This window comes from Brachycentrus maculatus, unplaced genomic scaffold, assembly GCF_059751285.1.
Source record: "Brachycentrus maculatus isolate JH-2025_06_01 unplaced genomic scaffold, ASM5975128v1 h1tg000144l, whole genome shotgun sequence".
Taxonomy (NCBI): domain Eukaryota; kingdom Metazoa; phylum Arthropoda; class Insecta; order Trichoptera; family Brachycentridae; genus Brachycentrus; species Brachycentrus maculatus.
This window is the reverse complement of record NW_028280897.1, coordinates 106,564-132,717: the sequence shown is the minus strand read 5'-3', so window position 1 is coordinate 132,717 and position 26,154 is coordinate 106,564. Positions and strand designations below refer to the sequence as shown.

At 32.7% G+C, this 26,154-nt stretch overlaps 1 protein-coding gene and 1 long non-coding RNA gene across 2 annotated transcripts; both read right to left on the bottom strand.

Moving 5' to 3' along the window:
* Positions 1-19,091: 19,091 nt before the first annotated feature.
* On the bottom strand, positions 19,092-19,827 carry LOC148308870 (uncharacterized). Its single transcript, XR_015837613.1, has 2 exons — positions 19,715-19,827; positions 19,092-19,590 (listed from the first exon to the last, which is right to left on the bottom strand). It is a non-coding gene; the product is annotated as an uncharacterized LOC148308870 (long non-coding RNA).
* A 252-nt stretch (positions 19,828-20,079) lies between these two features.
* On the bottom strand, positions 20,080-24,179 carry LOC148308869 (cytochrome P450 6j1-like). The gene is made up of 9 exons (XM_088260893.1): positions 23,892-24,179; positions 23,292-23,421; positions 22,962-23,174; positions 22,530-22,711; positions 21,757-21,893; positions 21,585-21,679; positions 21,329-21,455; positions 20,990-21,247; positions 20,080-20,796 (listed from the first exon to the last, which is right to left on the bottom strand). Exons 1-9 carry the CDS (start codon positions 24,125-24,127, stop codon positions 20,621-20,623), a joined length of 1,554 nt encoding a protein of 517 aa, XP_088117019.1. The 5' UTR covers positions 24,128-24,179; the 3' UTR covers positions 20,080-20,620.
* Between the last annotated feature and the right edge of the window lie 1,975 nt (positions 24,180-26,154).

Below are 26,154 nucleotides of genomic sequence, written 5' to 3'. Positions count from 1 at the left end.
TTCTTATCAAGTTGGAATTAAAACTATGGCCTAACTTAGTCATATTGTCATGTACCAATTTAAACAATTAATCTACAAGCTTATTTTTACTTGAAGTTTCAATGTTTTTGTAATGAGAGAAAATATAAAAAGGGTTGTTAAAAATACACCGTTTCTAGATCAACTACCAAGTACAAATTTTGAATTAGATAAAATTGATCGCAGTCGAGCAATAGTTCGCTCTTTAAAAAAATCCAAGATAAGTACTGCGCTCACATGTATTATTCATTTCGGAGATTTAAAATTTAAATAGTTCTTCAAACTTCTAGGTGATATTTCATCTAACAGTGCCACCCACATCGCTGAACATAACTCAACGGAGATTCGTGTCTACAGCACTCTTCTGATTAAAAGATTAATGTTATTTTTTTCACCGCTGCACTTTCTTAGACTGTGACCTTTTCTTATCATATACGTATGAATGTAATTTATTTTGGTAGTTGGGACTTGTATCTCTCGCCTAGAACTAACTTTGCCTAACTTTTTTTTCGAAAGTACCCATCTATGCTAATACATAAAAGTTAAACGAAATTTTACAGGGAATCAATCAAGTTTATTTCATCGCAAAGTATTTAGATTGTACTTGAATTGCACTGGTACAATAGTTTATAATAAGAACCAAAATAAGATACGGAAATGTAACAAGTGTCCCAAGAATAAGAATAATTTACCCAGCCTGCTGGACTTCGGCTGTTGTGTAAACATAGAAATTGTCAACAAATCGATCTTTATGTTAGTAATAATTAATCTGTGTTATCTCTCGGATAATAAAATATAGGGAAAATGTGGAAATGGGAAAATATTCCTCAAAAATGGAACGATTCTAATTTTTTTCCTTGGACTTATCAACGTATTATTTTTTTAAATTGGTAAATAAATATATATTTTTTAAATTAAATTACTGGGTAATGCATATTTACTGACAACACAGAAATAGTACAAAAATAGGGTTAAATATATTTTGGTTGTAAACCAACTAGAAACGTTTAGAAAAATTAGAAATAATAAAGTTAAATTGAATGGAATCATCAGTAAAGATCACCCTTGACATTTATACGTTTGAATGCAATAAAATAAAGAGGTATTTAAATAACTCGCTACATTGGTACCGATACTTGTTTGGAGAAGTGGTGAGGTTAATATTAAGGTAATGCTGATATTATATCCACATGTGAGTGCGATAAGTGTTATGAAATGCATCTTGTATTTACTTTCCCTCGGAGATGCGCCTTGGCTCATTTATTGTGCCACCTTGAGGTCGGCGCATACCTCCGACACACCCACGTATACATACTCGTATGTATGTATGTACATATGTATAGTCATTATACATACATACACCTATTTGAGTAAATAGGTGTATGTATGTATAATGACTATATACACCTATTTGAGTAAATTTAAAATTTTTAAGAAAATTTATGTGTATTTGGTCCAATATTAGGTAGACATTTTCTAAAAAAGTTGAAGTTGTTTGTTTAGCAGTAAAAAAGAATGCAAAATTGTTGCATGCTTTTTTGACATTTTAAAACAGTGATAAACTGATTTTAAATATATATATTAATCAGAATTGGTAATAGAGATATTTATTTCACTGTCTGCATAACTTTTTCTGTAATTAGACAAAGTAAGAAAAATAAAAATAACTCTCCATACTAACGAAATGGGCAATTTACTTGATACATGGCAGTTTTAACGGAATCAGGGCAGGATACAGAGGGTGAGATTGGCCTAAAATTTTTTATTTTATTTGGAGCCGTCGTAACAATGTGAAATATTAGCTAAATTTCTGAATACGGGGATACAAATGTTACTTACCGAATATGAATAAAAATAAGCTTTTGTCATTGATTTCAAAACCCTCGCTTTAGTATTCTCATTTTATATTTTGATTTTACCATTTCGTGTCGTTGTTCAGTGATTCATTTTACTTGGGTCATTATTATTTTGGCGTCATATAGTATACCACAAATGCTAAATCCATTTAAATTGAATAGTGTTCATTAAAATAGTACTAAGCTTTTTATGTTTACTAAGCGCATTACTTCAACTGGTATTGAGAACAATTCATTATTCAGGCGCTCTTCAACGTCCCTCCCGAGTTATTTTGAAATGGGAGACTCTTGGTCACACATTTGATGCATTATGCATGTAGATAGCAAGTACGTGTAATGAGCATCATATACTAAATTACCCCTTCTTTTGTGTTTTCTGGTAATATTACATAATGGTTAACACCATTAAAATCATAATGTTCTCGTGACGTTTTTGCAACAATAATGAAGTATATAAACGCGACAGGCACTTTTGCATTCTATGGTCAGCTGTACTAGGTAAATACTTGTACCTGCAATATCTTCGATAAAAGTTGTACATTCAATTGCAGTTACGAAAGTCGTTGAGGTCGAATCACGCGCACAAAGCTTAAAGCAAAGGCTTAAGCCCTGTATATATATATATATATATATATATATATATATATATATATATATATATATATATATATATATATATATATATATATATATATATATATATATATACAGGTTGTCCCATAATCCGACGTATTCCTTTTGAGGGGTGTTAGGCCAGCATATGACTCACCAAAAAATGAAAATATGACCTCAGTAAAAGTGCCTTAGTTTTCCAGATATTTCCACTTTTATGAATTTTCGCGTCTACACCTTAGATCAGTATTTTGAGTGCCATTTTTTCAATTTTTCAAATTTAACAAGATTTGTCGCAATAGAGGGGCTCCATCGTATTGTATACTGGGAAAGAAATAACTTCAATGATTCAATACTTAGTGCATTCAATTATATTTAGATTTGTGGCAATAAAATTGACAATGCGCTAATCTTCCGCATGCTTCTTCTGTTAACACAAAGACAAAGTATAGATTTATCGAGATAAAAGTGAGCATTAATACATACTCATTTAATTGTTCTCACCGTGGGATTTTCTAAGCTTTAATCGCGGGATAGTTAAAAAAATTGCTTTTCATTTATAAACTTCTTTCATGATACACGTTTGCTTTTGAAATAATATATAAATATGTAAATGTATATATATATATATATATATATATATATATATATATATATATATATATATATATATATATATATATATATATATATATATATATATATATATATATATATATATATGTATATATTTGTATATATATAATTATAAATATATAAATATGTATATAAATACAGGGCCATCGAAAAATAATGCCAACATAACAATAATAAAAAACTATTACTGTCTTACCTTAAAATGTGCGGAAAATGATTTAGTCTTTAGTATGTTTCGATGTGCGTTCTGTTTGTCACTCTGGATTGTCAGTAGTAACTGTCAAGATAGCGGCAGAAACTGCAAGGTGATCCAAATCCCGAGTCTTTTCTGCATACGCAATGTTTTTAATGAAACTCCAGAACAAAATCCAAAGGAGTAAATAAGGTGGGGACTTCTTGATAGCTAGGCTAAGGGGGCTAAATACAATTTAGGGTCCAAAAATCAATGATTGATTTTATCGTTTAATATGTAAATTATAATGGAGCTATACAAATCAAACCCCAAATTTATAAATAAGACAAAACTAGGTAACATTTGAACTAAGAAAGGCGTTTACCAAAAAGGTTTATGAAACAAAAGTAAAGATAAAATATTTTATAACTAACTAACTAACCATCACGCTGCTTCCCCGAAGGGGTGCACTCTGTCTTAGCAAACATTCTTCGCCTCTTCTACATTCATGCATCTCCTCATACATACCAGACGATAAAATATTTTATTTGATGTGAAAATTAGATAGGTCCTGTAATTCACTTTAAAAAAATTTCAATTGCTAAGCCTTCGAAATTGTATATAAATAGTATTATTTATTGATTCGGCATTATTTAGTCGTGTGTAATGAAACTCATTAAGTGGTATTATCCAAGTGTTAACTTTTTTTTTTTCTTAAATATCCTTCTCTTTTTTATTAAAAATAATTTATGAAATTAATCCATGAGAATAGCAACCTTTGTAAACTGAAACTATTATTCACCTAAGGAAAGGCTGGTGTTGCCAAATGTACACCGTACCTTTAATATGGCGGAAAATTATTCTGCGGAGTATTTTTTGTTCTTATAAAATTTTTTCATTTTTAGATATAATTTATCGGGTATTTTGGATGAAATAGATCTTCAACGGATTATAAATTATGTTTTCTATTTGAAGTGATACTCCTTAGGAGCGATTCGATAATCGATAACAGGACGAGAATTGAGAGACAATTTCAAGGATGCGCCACGTTTAGCAGGCATATTTCGTTTCATTAGAGAGAAGAAATAAAAATAAAGAAATGATTTTATCGAAAGTAATGCATAAGAGTTTGGTGTATTTCTTTTATAGATATTTTGAAACAAAACTGAATTATTTCGGTAAAATATATTATATTATGAAATAATGATATTTTATTAAAAAATTAACAACATTAATTCTGAACTGTTTATTTGGAATTAACCAGTGTTACATTTTTTGTGAAACCGTAGTACCTGTCCACACCAAAATACTTTCTCGTTCAACGCATCATGTCACATGCACTTTCCGTTTGTAACTTACTTAACACCATAAAAGTTGTATTTCTACAAAAATTAAATATTTGCTGTCCATCGTACCAAAAAATGAAAACCACTATAAAATACACTCCATTGTATTAATTTGGTCATATATTTAGTATTAATAATTGTACGAATTGTATGTAAAGCTTAATAATTGACAACATTTCATAATCACTTTACGCATAATTTAAAAATGAATAACCTCTAGACGTCTTCGATTAATGAAAAATTAATATCCGACGATGATATCATCTCGGATTCAGCTGCAATTATCGATAGAAATGTTTTGAAAGAACTAGCACACCTAGATTCTTTCGGTGTATTTTAATGGTAATTACTATGTGGTGTATAGTACTTAACAGTTATTATTAAACTCTTATAAAATTACACCGATCTTTCTATACCATGCAGAATTTAATGGTGTTTGAGCATAGGATACTACGATGCAGTATTGCAACCGCATCATGTTCGAAGGCTCAGCTACTACTCGAGCTAAGTACAATATTATGAAGAAAAAAACGCGGTGAAAAAATATTTTAAGTTGGTTTTTTGAAAACGACCAACGTGGCAGTAATTATTATCTATACTAATGGGAATTTAGACAAGCGTATTGTAACAACAATATATGGATGTCTTATCACTCATATTATAAAAACACCGAAAAATATCATGAATTGACTCATCATTAATTGTAAAAGAAATGGGAGATAGAGTAAAGACGCATCTCATGGCTACGCCACCCGAGGAACTGGTCCGTACCGTCGCTGCATCCGTATGCAGCGAGATAGAACTATTTCGTGTGGCCGAATTCACAACAATGGTAGATAACATTCAATATGAATTTCATGACGAAGATTTTTTCAGATCTCCCTAAAACTACTTTCAGATGCGGCTGCCAGATTTCACTATTTCAAAACGACTACGACAGTTTAGCGTGATAGAATCGATCACGCTAAACTGTGATTGATCAGCGTAATCGCGCACCGTGATCGCGCACCGATCGAGAACACTAATCCGAAGAAAGAAAGACAAAAGCACAATCTAAGCTAATCATCTGTTTTATCATGCTAACTGAAGTGCCGGACGGTAAAACTCCGTGAAGTGCACAAACGCTCTTATACAGCCGGATATTTGGTTTTCTGTATTTTTTATTTATTTTATTTGATTCATTCAATAATTTATTTGGTTTTTTGCATTTTACAGAAAAGTACAAAATAAAGCTAAGACAAAAGCTTTAATAAAATGGAAATGGTTCTGACTACAACTTATTCATTAGAATTAAGTTTTGTACTGACATTTCTTAGTGGAACTGCATTTTATATAATAAAATAACAACTATTTGATTTTTTCCACTTTTTTATTTAGATCACTGACTGAGTGTAGTCTTTACCGATACCACTAGTCTGATGGTGGCAGAAATGACGAAACCTGGTCACTTGTAAAATTAAATAAATATGGAAAGAACTATACAATTGTTATTTTATAACATACTCATTTATTCTTTAATTCTTTACTTCACGATACAAACAAGTCATAGGACCATTAAATCGTTAATTTTTTGATGGTGCTCATGGAAATGCACTTCATCATTTTTGAGTCTGAGATGTTAGTGAAAAAACTTATATATTTCGCGATGATGTATTAAATAGTTTTATGAAATAATAAAAACGTTTACGCAATAAATAGAATCTTATCTCTGTTTACTTTCGATTCTTAATTTGCATTTTTTATTAGATATAAACTTTATTTAAAAAAACGAATATTGCTCTCGCCTATGGGATCATATAAAGTGATGGTCGTTATTACTCAAGATGAGATATGTCATAATACAAACTTTGTAAAACTGAACTATGTTTATTCGTTTCCATCAATAATTATTATTTATATAGCTTTTATGAAAAATGGTATTTGTTACAAGTGAGGATTAAACATTTTATGACTATAATTATAAAAAAGAAGCGCCTATTTACACTTTAATTGTAATAGAAATATATACTAATTTTTAATATATATGTATATATATATATATATATATATATATATATATATATATATATATATATATATATATATATATATATATATATATATATATATATATATATATATATATATATATATATATATATATATATATATATATATATATATATATATATATATATATATATATATATATATATATATATATATATATATATATACAGAGTGGCTGCTTTGTAAGCCCGCTCCATCAGTTAATTAATTTCTGGCGGATATTTGCATCCAAAATCCGTAAAATTTTACATACTTATAAGTGTTGTGTCTGGTGACAATATAAATTTGTAAAAGTGTAAAGATTCCTTATGGTAGTAGTGTAAAGTGAAGAATTATATGTTCCATAATTCTGAACCAAGAATTTGAGGCGTATGAGCGCCCCGGAATTCCTTTCCAAATCCGAACATCTGGGATACCGCCAGCGAAAGCGGAGATTTGTTTGGAAAGGGATGCAAAGTCTTGGATGCAATCTCCAATCCGTCGCTACATCCGAAGCTACAACGTTTAAGAAATGGAACGCCGAGAGTGATGGAGACGATACACGTGTGCCCAGTATGGACCCCCCCCCCACACCCCCGCCCCTACCCCGCTGATGACCGTCATAAATTAAATTAAATAAACAAAAAAGTGAAAATAAACAGTGAACGTTTTAGGTTAGACCATAAACTTAAACAATATATTATAAACAGTGTGTTAAGGGATAAGTGGATGATTTGAGTTTTGTTTTTAGTGTTACTTTTGATATAATTTTAAGCTTATATTAGTACATGTTCTTTGTATATTAGTGTATCTATAATTGAATAATTAATGAATTTATAAGTTTAAGTATGTGCAAATAGGATAATAAAAGTTGTGCGAGAGAATGCCGTTACGTAGCAGTGAGGCTCACCACCAGCGTCTCTCGCGGGGGTGCAAAGAGGAGGATGGAATGCCGCATAGGCGCTTGGAATATCCGAGGAGGAATGGATAAGAAGATGAATGAGTTGTGCGAAAGTATGAAGAGCAAAGCTCTAGACATTGTGTGTGTAAGCGAATGCATGAAAAGGGGAAGTGGTACGTTGGAGCATAATGACACGCCTGTTCTTTGGTCTGGAGTACAGGACACAGAGCGGGCGAGTCAGGGCGTCGCGGCGCTACTATCCCCAAGAATGGTAGAGTGTATGAAAGAATACAAATGTATAAGTGCCAGGCTTATGTGGATCTCCTTCAAGATTGGAGTCACGAGTATCCTTATCGTAATAGGGTATGCTCCTGTGAACTCATCTTCTGAGGATGTGAAACGAGAGTTCTGGGAGAGTGTAAGAGAAGTGCTGACAAATAGAAGATCGAATGAAAGAGTGATTCTAGCAGGTGATTTTAACGGATGGGTAGGCACTCGGAGGGATGGCTTCGAATCAGCCTTAGGTATGTTTGGTGATAACAGAACGAACGGTAATGGGAATAGTCTGCTCGAGTTGTGTCTGGAATGGAACCTCTTTATTTCGAATACTTTTTTCGATCATAAGGGGATCCATCAGTATACGTGGGAGAGAGGGAATGAAAGGACCATAATCGATTATGTTGTTGTTGACTCGAGATTGAGGAGAAATACAATCGATACGAGAGTATTTAGAGGGGCTGAAATGGAGTCGGACCATTTCCTCGTCGTATCGAGAGTAATTCTGTTCCGTGGATGGCGGTCCAGGAACAAAACTGTTCCGGTTTCTTCTAGAGTCAAAGTTGAAAAACTACAAGTCGAGAATGTAAGTAAGTCGTATGAAAGGGAAGTGAATGAAAGATTGAATGTAAGGAATATGGATATGAATGTAGACGATACCTGGGAGCACATCAAATCGTGTATGTATGAGTCAGCAAAGAGTGTATGTGGAGTTGCGATCCAAGGTAGAAAAAAAGGAGATGCATGGTGGGATGAGGGCATGAAAGGACTTGTCTCTGAGAAGAAGAATGCTTGGCTTAATATGTTAGCAGTTAACGATGTTAAGAGTGAACTTTTTAAAATAATGAAAGATCGGTATAAAGAATGTAAGAGAAAAGTGAAAATGGGAGTAAAAGAACGGAAAGATCGTCTAAAGAGAGAAGAAGGTATGAAAATGTCAACCCACTTTCAAGAAAACATTAAGCTTTTCTGGAAAGAGGTAAAGAACGCAAAAAATGAGACTGAAAATGGAGGTATGAAAGTTATCAAATCAAATGATGGTAAAATATTGACGAATGAAAGTGAAGTGAAAGAAAGATGGAAAGAATACTTTATGGAAATTTATGAAAGTAACGGCAATGTCTCCACCGAGACACCCATAGAGGCAAGGGTGAGTGAGGGTATGGTATGTGAGATAAGTATGTCAGAAATAACGAATGCCTTAAAATTAATGAGGAACGGTAAGGCTGTTGGGTATGATAATATTGCTATAGAGTTTGTAAAATGTGGTGGACTGACCACCCTCACATGGATTCACAGACTATTTAACCTGTGTCTTGAGGAAGGATACACACCTCTGGATTGGAGACGGGCAGTAATCATGCCTCTATTCAAGGGAAAGGGATCTCGCGCAGAGTGTGGGAATTATAGGGCGATAAGCCTGCTAAGCTCTGTCGGTAAACTCTATAGTAAGATTATAATTGAAAAAGTTAGAATGGTGACGAAAGAACGGATTTGGGATGTGCAAGGTGCTTTTATGAGTGGAAGAGGTTGCACAGATCAAATTTTTGCACTACGAATGCTGACGGAAAAGTTTTTGGCTAAAAATCAGAAACTCTTCTGTGCTTTCGTGGATTTGCAGAAAGCGTATGATAAGGTTGATAGGATAAAATTATGGAGCGTGCTGGAAAAATATGGAGTAGACAATAAACTTATACAAGCAGTTGCTTCCCTCTACGAGGGCAGCACAGCTAGTATAAGAGTGAATGGGGACATTACATCATGGTTTGCAATATCCAAAGGCGTAAAGCAGGGATGTGTAATGTCACCATGGTTGTTTAATCTCTATATGGACCATTGTATGAAAGAGATTGAAAGTATGGGAGTCGGAGCGAAAATGATGAATATAACTGTTAGTTGCTTGCTGTATGCGGATGACGCCGTACTGCTAGCGAGCAGCGCGGAGGACTTGCAACTAATAGTGTCAAAAATGTACGATGTATGTATGGAAAATGATCTGGCAATGAATGAAGGTAAGTCAAAGGTCATGGTGTTTGAAAGAGAGAAAGATTTGACAGAATGCAAGATTATCGTGCACAATGAATCCCTAGAACAGGTGCAAGAATTTTTATATCTAGGAAGCATGTTCACAAGGGATGAAAAAGTGGATAAGGATATTGAGAGAAGAGTGAATGCAGGGAATAGAATGAATGGTGCTTTTAACAGAGTGATTGGGAATAAGAATATGTCCATGGAAGCCAAGCTAGCGGTTCACAACGGCGTGCTAGTACCGACACTAATGTATGGAAGCGAAACATGGAACTGGCAAAGGAAGGATGAAAGCAGAGTGAATGCTGTTGAAATGCGCTCCCTCAGACGAATGTGTGGAAAATCATTGTATGACAGAATTAAAAACGATGATATAAGAAAGGAATGTAAGGCTGAACGAGGAATAATTGAAAAGATTAGAAAGAGCTCTTTGCGGTGGTATGGACATGTGGAGCGAATGGATAGCGAGAGAATGACTAAGAAAATATATGTGGCGAATGTGAGAGGGAAAACAGAACGTGGACGACCGAAAAAGACTTGGCACGATCAGATCAATCAGAACCTAAAATCTGGCGGTGTCAAAAGTCTGCGTAATCGGAGGGCATGTATGACTAGATGTATGGATGTGAAGGAGGCTAGGAGTGTATGTCAGGACAGAAGAGTGTGGCGTTCCATCCTCTCTGCCTACCCCTGCGGGGAAACGGCGTGTTGGTAGTAGTAGTATATATATATATATATATATATATATATATATATATATATATATATATATATATATATATATATATATATGTATAATAGCGAATATTTGAGAGTTAAAAAGATAAATGCGAAAAAGAGATTATGCGTTGTCGAAAGAGTTTAAATTGCAATAGGTAGTCCTAATACTTTAAAAATTGCAGTCACGCTAGATGTAATCATTCTAATGATGATTAATTAACATTGGCAACATTCTAGTTAAGAAATCTTATTTCAATTTATCTGGTCACGATTTTATGGAGACGAGTTTGGTTTTTTTGTATGCTAATCCTTTTTCGTATTTTTTTTGTTGTAAAAATCTGAAGAGAAGAAAATACTATACATCATAATCCAAAGAGAGGCGAGAAGAAAAAGGGCGTCATTGGTTGAGGAATATCAGAAAGTAGTCGAGTCTCGGTATGCAGCAGCTGCTCCACGCCTCAAAGGACAGGAACATTACAGCGCCATGATGGACGCCAACTTCTGAACACGAGCGCGCCACTGAAATAACAAGATCTTGTCTTTACGTACAGAATACCATATTTTCGAAACTAAGCGACAGTTCTTCTTTCAATGTGCTCTCCCAATTTCGCTGGTATAGGTACATGTTATTAGAGGTATAGTAAACTGCCAGGCGCATTATCTCTTAAGCGATTATTTTATAATAAGGAAAACATTGAACTGACTTCTAAAGACGCATTATAAAGCTTTTAAAGTAATGTTGGCATAGGAAAGGCATAACTCGAAGAGACTTGTGACAGCCTTGTAGTAGAATCCCAAACTCTGTGAACTAACCACTGACCAGGCCACCAACGCCATATAAGGAAGAATAAATAAAACATATTCATGATAGTCAGATTAGACATCAATCTACGGCGACACTTTTTTGCAGTCGTAACAAAACCAACTGTTAAAATGACTTTCCTTGAACGAATAAAAGCGTAGAAAAAGAAATATACCTTCTTATTTCAAATTTATACTTTTTGTCGTTGAAAATTTCGTTAAACATGGTGAAAATGGCAGCGTTAACATTGATTTTGAACTCAAGTGGAGAAAAATTTAAAGAAAAAGATGAAATGTAACAGAAAATTATTGTTTTTTATCGAACGAGGGAAATTATGACAGGAATCGATCTTATATATATTTTGTATGCATCTTATAACATGGTAAAAACAGGAGTGATTTATGAATTTCAGTTTACATAATTTTGAAGGGTATGCTCGAGGGGCAATGCTAGTTGACCACTAACTCGATTATAGAACTGAATTAATTTTACTTCTTCGCAAATCGATAAAATGGTGAAAGAATATTTTGATTTTAAATTCAAATAACGGATTAAAATAGTGCATAAAAATAATAGTATTCGTTTTGGCATTTAAGAACAATGCTTAAGATGAACCTTTTTTTAATAAATAAATAAAGTAGTAAATAAAAGCTTGGGCGATTGCTAAAAATATAAAAGAAAAACTAATCTTCGGATTATTAATGGTAAAATAACTTGTAGAGATAGGGGTCGAAATGTAATGAAGATTTTTTAAATACATGATTTAGATCAGGCCTGGCTAACCCAAATCGCACCCACGCCACCGCCGCATACAGATATTATAAAAAAATCATTCAATTTTTTGTAACAAATTTCATGCTTATTAATTTTATGTAAGTGTTTGAAATGATTTGAATGCACAGATAATCAGCAAGTATAGTCAGGATAATTGTGAAAAAATACATTACTACGACCAGATATGAAAAGAAAACATACATTGAACAAAAAAATGTATTTGAATAGAAGTAAACATTTTGAATAATTTTAACAATCAAAATTATTAATAAGGACACATAAATCAAACAATATTAGCAATTATATTTGAAATAAAATCAATTTATCAATGGACACTAAGTGCTAGATTTGAGTTCCTTTTCGCTTACTTGATATTTCTAAATCTATTTCAATAGTTAGAGTTGCACACCTTCACTGGTTTTCAAGATTTTTCGAGATTGCCTTAAATTGGCGATCCTGAAGAACATGCGAACGGATATATTATACTGTTTTTATAACGACATGCATGACTTAGCTCATAGATAATAATAGGGCCGCGGGTTGGCCACCCTTGATTTAGATGTTACCAGACACGATGTGATGCCCTTGCGGTCACTAGAAGTTCTAAGTTCAATTTGCAATTACTGCATAATATGCTAAATTATCAACCGGGTTGGTATGTGGAATATTCATAATACTTTTTGAAACATACTAGGAAATAATACTCATTTACTAACTAGCTTGCCGTAATGGAGATAGCATGGGCACAATAAGATGAACTTATCAGGTTTATATACGAATCGATGCAAACAAGATAGACGATACGTAGTTTAATAATACATCACCTATGAGAGAAGTTATTTCATACGTGTGGACTTTTTATGAATTTAAAAAAAATATACGATTCCTTACCAGATGTAAAATCATGAAAAATAAGAGATTTATGCCGGCAAAACATCATCATCATCCAGCAACGATATTTTACATGCATATCAAATTTTTGTTCATAAAACATCAAAAACGTTTTTTTAAATTTGGTATTATTAATTATCATACTCTCCTTCAAGGGTGTTCTACTATTGTTCCTACTGGTGCTACCGTTCCTCCTGCGTTCGTTGCAACGCTCCTCTAACATTTTTTATGGCTTTTATGGAGCGATTTGGCTTTGCTCCAAAATCGGCCTCTGTTTCCTCAATCACTTCTATACTATACTATAAAATTGACTGGTTCTAGGCTGTAAACTCTTGGCATGATATAAAATATTATTAACAAACGAAAGTAAACAATGTTGTATAATTAAGGCGAACGCACAGTTATTATGGAAACCGTGTCCAAAAGTATTTTGAATTGATGTTTTGGAAAATAAATGTATGTATCATATGTATAATGCTTACATGATAAATTATGATTACACCGTGTTGAGAAACGATATGATAAATTATAGTTTAATTTAATAATTTTGTTATATTTTAATGAGCTTTATATTGTGTATGAAAACATTTACATATTACACGTTTTCCTTACAAAATTTATGGTCAACGATTATGTAAGTTATAAAGGCTTTTAGGTTTAATTAGGCGAGTTTATGTTATACAATTATACTTATAACATGTTGAGTATTTAGAGAGCACACTCACAGACAAATCCATATCCGCTAGTCAAATAAATATGTACCAGAATTGGTATTGCTTTAGTTACCTATATTTTAAGAAAATATGAAAATATATTAATTATAAAGAAAAGTGATTGAAAATACAACCTTATAAGTAAAAATAGGTAACATAAGATGCAAGATAAATAAGTAGGTACATTTAAAGGAATATATCGTATTGAGAGAATTGATTTTTTCTTCTCATTTTTTCTTACATGATACTAAATACATATTTATTTATTTAAACCATATCCGCTCCCTAGGTGGAGCATATGGAGTCCACAAACAGTCTCCAGGCTTTTATGTCGGCTGCCAGCTCCCTTGCATCCTCCCAAGTCAGATTTGCGTCCCGAAGTTCTGACGAGAACTGCCGACGAATTGTCAGCAGTGCATATACATACATGCAAATACATATATGCAAATATAATACTAAACGTATATGTATGCATTTTTTTATTATAATATAATCATTGACATAAGCCAAATTCGATATAAAGTAAAATGAATTTTTTTCGAATATTTATACACATATCTAAAGCACACGACATTTGTATGTAATGTTATCGTGTAATAAGATCGATCAAACAATTATGTGTGTATAACGAGCATGTAATCGGTCTCAGTAAAACTGATAAATCCGTAAGTGGAATTGGTTTACTTGTTTTTATTTTTACACGTAGATCATTTTTTGCATATTTTATTTAACTCCTCGCATATACATCGGCGTGTTTATTGCTAAGAATCAATATTCTTCCAACTAAAAATATACAAGTGATGCTGGCCAAAGATATAGCTTTATATAGCCGTTTGAAATGAGAACGCAGATAGTGCTTATTAGGTACATATCTTTAAACGAACAATAAATTTCAATCAATCAAAAACATAAATCACAAATTAATGAAAATGTGATGATGAAAACATGAATAGCTAAGGAATAAGCATCAGGTAATAAGTTGAAGGAGAGGTGTAGGGGAAATCAATATAATATTTAAAACAGAAAATTGAATTTTATTTATATGGTGTTATTTACCCTTTATTATTCATGTTTATCTAGACATTATTCAGCTTTTGCCTCCCTGTGATTTTCCTGTTTAGTGGCCGTATGAGATATTGCGTTATTATAAGTGGATGCTATTCTGTTGTTATAAATGAATATGTATTTAGGGTGCAGAGTCACTTTCTTACATTTATTTGTAAATTTGTATTACATCATAAATAAAATATCAAATTACAAGTTGAATTCGTAATCATGATTTTTCCCGTGTCGAAGGCACATTTTTACAATACTTCAAATACTAATATTTGAAATCTACCCATCTCAAATATCCATTTATTAATAGCTCTTTTATACGTTTTTAATGAATTTATGGATATTGAAAGCACGTTTACAACTTTCTTGAAAAGTAATTCAAGTTATTTTGACTAAAAGGGGTATATTTATGTGATTCTGTGTTTTGGATATTGTAGTTCTTTGGACGTTTCCATAAAGTGTGCCAATTGTGATTTTTGTGCTACTAGGAGGTGTTTTCTTTGATATGTGAGAGAAATTCTTATATGCGGAATTGTTACACATATAGTTGCTTGACTGGTACAATAAGTTGTAAATTGATGAATATTCCTTTGTGGGAGTCCGACTCGGAACATGAAGTATAATTTTTGTCATCGATTTTTGGCCAATACTATTTAAAAATGTATTACTCGTACCACCGTTACCAATAATCCCATACTGTATAAAAGACTGACACAAAGTATAGTCATTTTTTACTAATTCTTCTAGTGTTTTCACATCCCTTTTTTAGGTTTTTATTTATCTTATAGATATATCGCTCACTCCTTTCAACAACGTCATATATCAAAATACTTGATTTTTCAGGAGATCGTTTTTAAAGTTTAAAAATTTAATAAAATGTTTTAAAAATAAATATCAAGCCACTTATTGAACTTTTTACTGTGCAACAGATCTTTTTAAGTAAAACCTGAAGGTTTTTGCTCCATTTGAAAAATATTTAGTTTATTTAAAAAAACAATAAAACATAACCTTTTCTTCAAAATACAAAAACAGAACTTTCAGCCCTGTGGCGTGTAAATATTAAATTAAAAATATGACGCTTTTGATGGGATTTAGTACATTTTCTGCATTCCGAAAACATGAAAATTGTCGATTTTTTTATATGACGTTATTGAAAGGAGTAAGCGATATCTGCTATTCGAATATCAAGATTATTCAATTAAAAAAGTATGGTTTAAAACCAACACAATAATTTTAGGAAATAATTGAGCACTAAGCACTTCTTGTAAGTATACATGCCATCGCGCCATTACCTAACGTGTGAATTTCAATATTTATTACCCATGTTTGAAATTGTTAAGGTTTTTAATAGTACACTAGTCAGTTATTGCATTATTTCTATCAATTCAGTTGACCAGAACATCAATCAAGTCATTTATAAAACGTGTTTTCTGAATCCTACTTATGGTTGCCGATGTTGAATTGGTTTTTGCGTAAATAACAATTGCATATATGGAAACTCCAGCCAATAACTGACAGTAAAGAAATCAAATTAAAGTAATGTTGCTCATTTTTTATTCACCATTTCGCTACAGAGTGTCCTTTTAAGGTGCAACGCTTCATTCCGAACAAGTGCGTAAATATATTTTCAGTTGCCAAAGTATGACTTAACAAGAGAAAATATTCCGAATCATCTCAATCAACAGGTTTACGCAATTTGAGGACAAGTGGTGTAATCGGCGAGATAATTCTGCAAACATAACTTCTCACGGAGAGATAATCAAAATTAACGGATCATTTTCTCTGACCTTCCGATTTTTGTGTCACGCCATAATGCAGCTGTCTTGTACCGTAACTTGTACGAAGCGCAGTGACGTGAAGTATTGATTTCTAATTGATGATTGATATATGTACATATATATATATATATATATATATATTTATAGTTATAGTGAACGTTACACAAGCGTATAAAGTGATCGTCTAAGCCGCCCCAATGCCAGGTTGTAACCCCTGGGATGCTCAGACTTCCATATTCCTTCATGTAAAAAAACCAGTAGGGTGAATATTTAGATGATTAGGTGATGAATTGTTAGAATTATTATTATTGAATCAGATGCATCCTTCGATTAGTTAAAGATCGTTTAGTTTACTTCAAATATTTTATAAATGTAGATGGCTTAAAAATGTATTAAAAAAACCTTACATTTTATGTTGCAGGAGTAAGTAAAGAATTACGGAATATATATTTATATAACGTACCAATGTATTTTTAATAGGATAGGATTTGAAAAAAAGTAAATGTACCAGTAAATTGGCATAACATGGAATGATCCCTCAAATGAAGCGCCTCGACAATTGTGTATATTGTGTCTGCGTCCTACACCGTATTTCCTCGTTCCTCGCGAAGTCCAACCACCGCACGCATGAAATTATTTTAAGTTGTGTATTCCTTAAGCTAAGTGTATGGCTGTTTTGGACCTTTGTAAGGTCATGTGTCATGTCTCACCGCTGTATAAGAAAATAGGAGTTGATTTATCATAATAATTTTCAAGTGTGACCAAGTTAACGTCCACACCATTTTTTAACCATCACTTGTCGATAAAAACCACTGTAGTTTTCGAAACAAGTCGTGTGTAATGAAGTCAAACTCTATAAGCTAACGATCGTTACCAAAAGCTACAAATAAAAATGTTCAGTATTTTCCCACGAAATTGAGAGTAGATATGCTGACACCAGCATGGACTACAGGTAAAGTACAGCGATGCTCAATCATACACCATTTGGCACGATTCATTACTGATTACCGTCCATCCAACGTGACGTAACAAGTTGCACATGTGTGGCATATGAGAGATAATCGGTTCCGCGTACGAACATCTTCAACTTGCGGTGGCTTATATAACTAAGAGCTCGCTGCAATTGCTGTAATGCCATATGTAACATTCGGAGAGCAGGGTAAATTAACTCGGAAGGAACTACCAAACCGGAGTTACGACAATTGCGATGGAAATTTGTAAACAATCAGTATAAATCTCAAGCTGTTCATGACGAAACGGAAGGAAACAAAAAACATACCTACACCCCTCTTACCAAATTTATCAAAAGATATTAGTTAACTTTAAAATATCATCAATTAAAATCAAAATATTATTTATGATTCCATTGAATTTATTTGTGAGGAAAGTTTTTTCGTCTTTGATAATTTTGAATTCGATTTAATATACGTTAAACGCCTATTTGATTATGACCCTAGTACCATCATGCTCTACCAAATATTAAAATTTAAAATACGATACAAAGTAAATTAATTCTCATTTAACCCAGGTAACATTTGACGTAATTTTTTTCTTAAACCTGTTTTTGTATTAAAAAAATAAGTTTTTCTTCGAAATAAAATATAGTTAGGAAAAGAAATAAGTTATGGAAAGAAAAGGAGTATAAAAAAAATATAATTTTTCAAAAGTCAATTTCCAATATAAATGTTTATATACCTATATACTTTATATATATATATATATATATATATATATATATATATATATATATATATATATATATATATATATATATATATATAAATATATATATATATAAATACATATATATATATATAAATACATATATATTAAATCACGCGCGAAGTCACGACAGACCTTTTGCGTGATCGTCCGCGTTCTAAAATTGAATTTTGAAAATTCCCCTTTACATTACCGTTCAGCTTTAGCATATATGTGATTCTAGAATCGATGAATAGAAAATACCGAACAGTGAAAAGAACAAAATAAACGCAATCCACCCCACGGAAAATAATATAAATGAAACACGGAAACCGGTACACATATTCATAATTCAATAAAACGATTATAATTTTAATATTAACAAACTAATAAGTAATTGTTGAATTGTGTTGAGCGAATTTTAAAAACAAAACTACAAAAAACCCTCTACGGTGCAAGTATTATAACGAGAGAATCTAATTTTACTACCTTCTCTCGGCTACGTGTTATGACATCTGATCTAATGAATGAAAAATAAAAGTTAAAATCAAAGAAAAAAATACTGATACATCGTACCAAAGTTTATCAGACATTTATATATTTAACCCAGCCGGGGATCGATCTCGGGACTTCATGCACAGTAGATGAACGCAGTTACTACTACACAAATTATATAATTATTTAAATAAGTATTAATTAATAAATATTTATATTCAACAGTTATAAGTTGAACAGTTGGGATTAGGGACGCTGGCAAAAAATTATTGGCTAAATAAACACATATTTTAATAACTTTTTTATTGACTTTATTGATATTCACTGGTAGTCATGAAATACAAAATATTTAAATGTTTTAGATACATATTGTTTAAAAAAAACCTTATAATTGATATAAAACTTGGCGAGTAGATATTTTATTTTATTACACGTACACGTGATATTTTATTTTTGTATCTGCCGTTGTCGAGTCTTCTTTTTATTTCCAAACAAAATAATAATAAAAAAATTATAATAACAACTGAATTTTTTTATAGTTTAGCTTTGCGTGACGTACTCTTGCTCCACTACTGTGCTATGGCGTCGAAATGCAAAGTTTTCTTTATGTTATATCTTTCTTCTGTCCCATGTAATGAAATGTGCCCAATCAACGTTAAGTGTTCTTGAAATTCCACTTTTTATTCTCATCCAATTATGTGTTTTGTGATTATTTATGATTTTTATGTTCGTGTCCTGTGACTGTCGAGATTGAGAACTACAATCCATGCATTTTTTTTGGTTATCTCTAAAATATTAAATCATGGACATATTTATCATATTTAAGTTATCACTTCTAACCCTTATTCGCACCCAATGGTGCATAGGGCACTGCATCGTATTGACGCTGTGTTATCTTGATCGTTACTTACATAAAGGCAAGGTGATCACTCCTGCGCTTCGGGGACCAGTCTAGGGTAATATTAAATAAATGTTAGAATGTAAAAACACTTATATTTATTTCATTTCTGGGAATCGAACCCGAGACCTCCAGCACGGTAGCTAAACATGCTAACCATTACACTACGGAGGCGGACAAGTTATCACAAATGATCCATATTGATATCGGTAATAGAAGCAAATTACAGTGAAATTATTGAATAAACAGAATACTTTTGCAATTTTTTTAGATGCTCTCTCTTTATCTGTACCTTATCCTTCTTATTCTTTGTTTTTTAAGTAAATTTTACTTAAAAAATAATTTTCAATATTTGTTTATTTTTAAATAATAAAATGGTTTTTTTAAACATTTTTATATTTTATTGAATCAAATAAAAGTATATTACATATATGCTGTGTGACAGAAATGTTGTATGTATGGTATAGCTAAGTGCATAAGTGCTTAATTCTAAATGCTTAACCCTTAGTGCTAAATGCTAAATGCTTAATGCTACATGCTGAAGGCTTAATTCTACGAGTTCTTAATATTACATATTGAATGCTTAATTCTTTTATGTTAAATGCTAAAAGCTAAGTGCAAACTGCTGAATGCTTAATTCTAAATTCTAAATGTTTAGCCCTCTATGTTTACTGCTTAGTAATTATTATTAAATGCTAACTTATAAATGTTCAATACTTAACCCTCGGTGCTCGCTGCTCAAAGATTACTACTAAGTGCTTAATGCTAAATCCTAAATCACAAATGTTTAACGCTAACCCCCCAATATTTTCTTTGCTTGAATTACTGCTTATTGCTAAATGCTTAATTCCTAATGCTTAATGCTACAAGAATGAAAAAGAGAAAGTAACATGGCGAATGACGAATAAAAACATGGTTTCTATTTCATTGGTCTCGGTCTAAGGATGATCGCTATGTCCTTCTTCGTCCTGACCACGAACGTGATGGGATCGAGTTCCGTGACGCTCTCATCCTGCCCAGGTGCTAGGCGTATGTTATAATTCTTCACTAAAGTTGCGAGAAACATCTTTAACTCTAGCGTTCCCAGCTTTTTTCCTGCGATTTCGAAAAAGTGATAAAAGGTCAATCTAACATTCTAATAAAATAAATACCTATTTTTAAACGTGTTTAGGTAAAAAAGTAAATTTTACATAGTTAAATATAAGCAAAAATATAAAATAAATATATTTCAAGAAGGTTGATTCATTTACAATATATTGAATTTTTAAACAGTGAAAATATATATTACCGAGGCAAATCCTGGGACCCTCTCCGAAGGGCATATAAGTGTATTTTCTTATCTTGTAGAGTTCATCCTTCGTAAATCTGGTCGGATCGAAGACCGTCGGGTCGCTGAAGTACTGAGGGTCCATGTGCAGGGCTAGTACTGGTATTATTACGGTCATTCCGACCGGCACCGATATTGTCTTGTCCCTCACCTTCAGAGTTGTCTCCTTCGTGCAGACTCGAGTAACGAAGGACAGAGGAGGAAACATACGTAGGGTTTCTGTATAGAATAAAACAAACAAATAAAGATCTGTATTGCGAACTTAACGCTAACACCGCCGAACGCGGATTGCGGCCTTACCGGCAACCACGGCGTCCAGGTAGGGCATGTTGCTGATGGAATCGAAATCCAATACGTTGTCGTACATCTCTGTTGTGTCGTCCACTTCGTCCCTCAGTCTGGCTTGAATAGACGGATCGCAAGCGAGCTGCAAGTATTTATTCGTACATTCAAAACAGAACATAAAAAGTAATGATCTCTAATAGGAACAGGATCTATCTGTCCGCCTCCATTGTGTACGAATATTTGCTCTACTAGTAAATTCACTTCAATTTACCTTGTACAGGGCAAACGATGCTGGGCCACTAGCAGTTTCGGACCCATCGAGTAACACTCCGAATAACATTCCTGCCAAGTCCAGCGGGTCAAATCCTAAAAAGTTATACTTTCTACGTGAGCGCAAAGTACGAGTAGGCACAAGCGAGCAGGCACCGAGTCACGTTACTTACCGTATCTACTGTCGTGCTTGCTGTACTTGGATAGAGCTTCGTATATCTCGTTGTGCGGTAGTCCAGTTCGCATTTTGCACAACATTATATCTTTGGAGATGCTTAAAGCCAAATCTTCAATTTTTTTTGGGGCATACCTAATTTTGTGAAATATTGATTTTTAATATTATACAAATATTTTACATAAAGCACAAATTTATCTCACAACAAACATAATTAACGTTATATATTTTTGAAATTAATATCAACAATACGCCTAAAGATATTACTAGGTTGTGTTCATACTAGAAACGAAAGTGACTGTAAACTCCCTAAACTCATATTTCGAGCTTAGTTCAGTACGAATATAGCTAATTCTTGCACGAACTACTTTATTCTCGGCTAAGAGAGATTCGAGGAGCACAGGGAAGGAGCACTGCACATATCCCATAGAGCTAAGTAGTAAGCTACAAAGGCTGACATTTCGTAATAAATGGTGTTAACTGCTAAAAACTTTATATTATGATATAATGACAATTGATAGAATTACATAAATTCGGTAAAAATCGTAATTTTTGTTTTGATAGTGTGCCAATAATATTGTCATATGTTTTGTATGCTATGGTTTGTGTAGTCGAGTATCGATTTAAAACGAGTGAGAGCTGAAATATTTTGTCAAAAAGAAGTTTATTTTTTGCTTTTTTATGTAGTATGTGCATCTTATATTCAGATTTTTACTATACTACGGCCATGAAGAATATTATATTTCTCGCAAATAAAAGTGTATAAATTACCTGGTGAACTTCGAAACCCACGGAGCAATCAAAATAATTGTTTTGTAGAGAGCACTCCAAAAATCAGATTTGAATATACTTGTAGCCAAAATTCTGAATGGATTGTCTGGGTTGTTAAAAGAGTCAACATTTATTCCGAAGAATCCCCAAACCAGTGAGTCGGTAAAGTATTTAGTTGCCAACTAAAAGGAAAACAAAAAGTTTCTAAGCTTATTGGGTGCAATATATTAACAATATGATTGTTATTTTATTGTATTTAATGCACGGTAGCCAAACAATTACACTCCTGAGGATACTAACTTATGAATAGGCCATCTTTAAGGTTTAAATATTTTTAATTGGTCAGATTCTTGTATTTTAAAAGGATAATTGATAAGTTTAAGGGAAACAAGAAATTAAAATGCAATAGAGTATAATATGTATGTTTCTTACTTCTCGAGATGGTATTCTCGAAAAGGGTATATCCCTTAACTCGTGGTCCATGTGCTCGATCATAGCTGCCGCTCGGTTCACAAAACTCGGGCTTAAAGCCTTTATCCTTGAGAGAGTAAAGTGAGGATTCCATCTCGCCCTTATTTTCTTCCAGATGTCTCCTTTGTTAGTAAAAGGGTTACTTCCCCACATGTGGTCTCTTTTTATATTAACCTGATAGAGCATATTTAAAGTAAATTAAAACAGACAAATGAAACATAAAAGAGTAATTATAGCGAAAAGATCCAACATGCGGGTCTTGTGTGAAGAGAAAAATAAATATGAACTTACAACAAAATCATTATCCGTGAAACATTCAAAATTGGTCACCATTATTTGTCTTATGAATTCTGGATCCCTCATAAGTATCTGTGGTTGTCTACATGCAAAAATTCCTGTGAAAGGTAATCCCTGCATTTTACTGTAACAATCAATAAGTTTCCTTCAATAACGAGTAGTCCAAGTTTTCTGTAGTCCAAGTTTCAAGTTTTATACAAAAAATAATCTAATGGCAATAAACATGTTTTCGAAAGAATATCATTGGCTTTCATAAAAAGGTAAAGAATTCGATTCGTAATACATTCGGGAAACGAAAACATTTATCTAACGTAAATCAAGTTCTGTTGTAGTGCTATATTCAGAATGTAGAATTCTAAATCATTACATGATACCCAGATGACATTGGGCGATAAAAATTATTTGCAAAATAGAACTCGAGATATGAAGTTCATATGAGAAGTATTATACGGAACGAATATTATACATACATAACTAATATGGTTATTTAAATTACATTCTTAGAAAATATTCGTCTAATTATTGATTGAAAATAATGAAATAGCAGCCGACAAACATAATAAAGATTTATTTAGAAATGAAGTGACAACTCACCGGTACAAGTCCGAGTATACCTGGCCGTAATGCTTCTTCCCGAGGAAAACTTCCTGCATGTTTCCGAAGAAGAAAGTCGGCGTGACAAAGGGTACTTCCTTCTTCTTCCAATAGTTGTACTTGCTATATAGGTAATAGTTAAACACGACAAACATAAAACTGACCGGGACCAAGAACATAATTCCAACGAACACTTTACAGGAATACATTTCCATAAAATCAGCGAAAGAATACATGTCTGCTTTCTGGAAGTGTTCTCGCTCCCGATTAGTTTTTCTCGACGAATGTAAATTATTGGCTGCTGGATGACTTATATACCCGAGAAGAATGGGTCACATGGTACGATACACATATGCATGAACTGATAAGGACCGTATTGGCTCTTTATTATCAACTAAAAATATTTTTATATTTTTAATTGGAAATAAAAGCTGATTACCGTATTTAAACGCATCCGTACTTGCACGTTGGCTATTTGCAATATCCTTACCTTATTCGATCTCCCTTAACGTATGTCTTCGTAAGTCAAAGGGTATTCAATTTAAATTTCCCTGTCAAAATAGGCACCTGCGTGCGACAAACATAATTAGGAAAACCGTATATTGCAAATAGAAAATAACCAGCTTGTAAGCTTAATTCACAAATGTTAAGTTACTGCGTAGTCAACAGTAAGAAGAGTTTACTTTAACATGAATCTGTTGTTTAGGATTTTATCGTTTTACTCCGGATAGCGATCGAACTGAGCGTTCACAATTGTTATTCTCTTGCCGGGTTAATATTATAGAATCATACACCGTAACTATCTTCTTGTACTTACTATTCTAATAGATATCGGGGGCTGGATGGAATGGTCTACGTCCATCTAAGCCCATCTATGTTCCGCTTGAAACAGCAATAAGTGGTGTGGTCACACTCGTAACATGCCAAATCCCCAAACCATCTGGTCCGTGTAACATACATTTTACTATTTAGGATAGTATAGAGTAAGATAGAAAAATAACTAGGATAAAGACTAATGACGATGTCTGAAATAAATCACAAGTCTGTTTGAATCCGCTATTACAGTTATTAATAACAACAATTTCAGATTCAAACGTATTACGTGCGGTGTTGACTGTGTTCAATATCCGCGCGATATGTTAATACGGGCGTTCGGCGGAGAAACAAAGCTTCAAAATAATATGAGCCCTCCGTAGTGTAATGTTCAGTACGCTCGGCTTCCGTTCTGGAGGTCCCGGGTTCGATTCCCAGAAGGAGGGGTCAAATAAATATAAGTGATTTTTTCACTCTTACACTTATTCAATATTACCCTCGGTACATGAAGCCGAATGCTGATCACCTTTCCTTCGTGTTTTAATGATCAATATAACACTGCGTTCATATGATGCAGAAGACCTATGCACCATGGGATGCGAATAAGGGTTTGAAGAATTCTCACCTAATGAAGTAATCACTCAGAGAAGCAGTTACGGTTAAAATGGGGATGGAATGGAGGAGGAATACGCAAAAGCTTAGACCTGCGCAAGGGAACTATAGTGGGTTCGAAAAATGTAATTTACCAAGTAACTTTTCCATAAAGAATATTTATTTCATTAGTAAATACAATAGGATTATTATCGAAACTAGTTGAAATGCATTCATTTTAGAGTATGATAAGAAAAAGTTTGCGTTCTTAATGATCTCTGTTATTGAAAAAATGTTGATAATTTTTAAACTAACGAAAAAGAGTACATAAACGTGATCCTTTTATGTCGTCCGTTTTCAATCTGTCGTAATGCCATTAATTTTCGCAATCTTCAACATTGCATGTGCTTGTCTTTAAAAAAATATATATAAATAACGATTAACTGTAGTTATAACAAAAACCAGCTGTCACGTGAGGCTCTTTGAAGGAACGAAATCATTGAGAAACTAATTATTGACCCATCTTACATAATTTCTGCTAACTAATCAAACATAACTTATGTGTTTATTTGAAGCGCACGGGATACAGAGCGACGTTATTTTTATAAACGATGCTGCTTTTAAATAGATGAGGGTAAAATACGAGGCGAGAAAATCGGATTTTTTATTATCAGGTCAAATTTACTAGAATATTTGAGTTATTAATATGAGTTGATAAAATTTTAGTGGAAATATTTTTTTAAATAAAATTTTTATACATTATTATAATATTTCTCAACCCAATACATCCGTTATGCAGAGTAAAGATAATACATTGTTTTTAATAATTATGCTTAAAATATTAATCTATATCAAGAAA

Coding starts and splice junctions, on each gene's coding strand:
- LOC148308869 (XM_088260893.1), bottom strand. CDS start 24,127: ATGTATTCTTTCGCTGATTTTATGGAAATGTATTCCTGTAAAGTGTTC. Junction 22,712..22,961: donor CGAGAATACCATCTCGAGAA/GTAAGAAACATA, acceptor TTTTCCTTTTAG/TTGGCAACTAAATACTTTAC. Junction 21,456..21,584: donor CATCGTTTGCCCTGTACAAG/GTAAATTGAAGT, acceptor AAATACTTGCAG/CTCGCTTGCGATCCGTCTAT.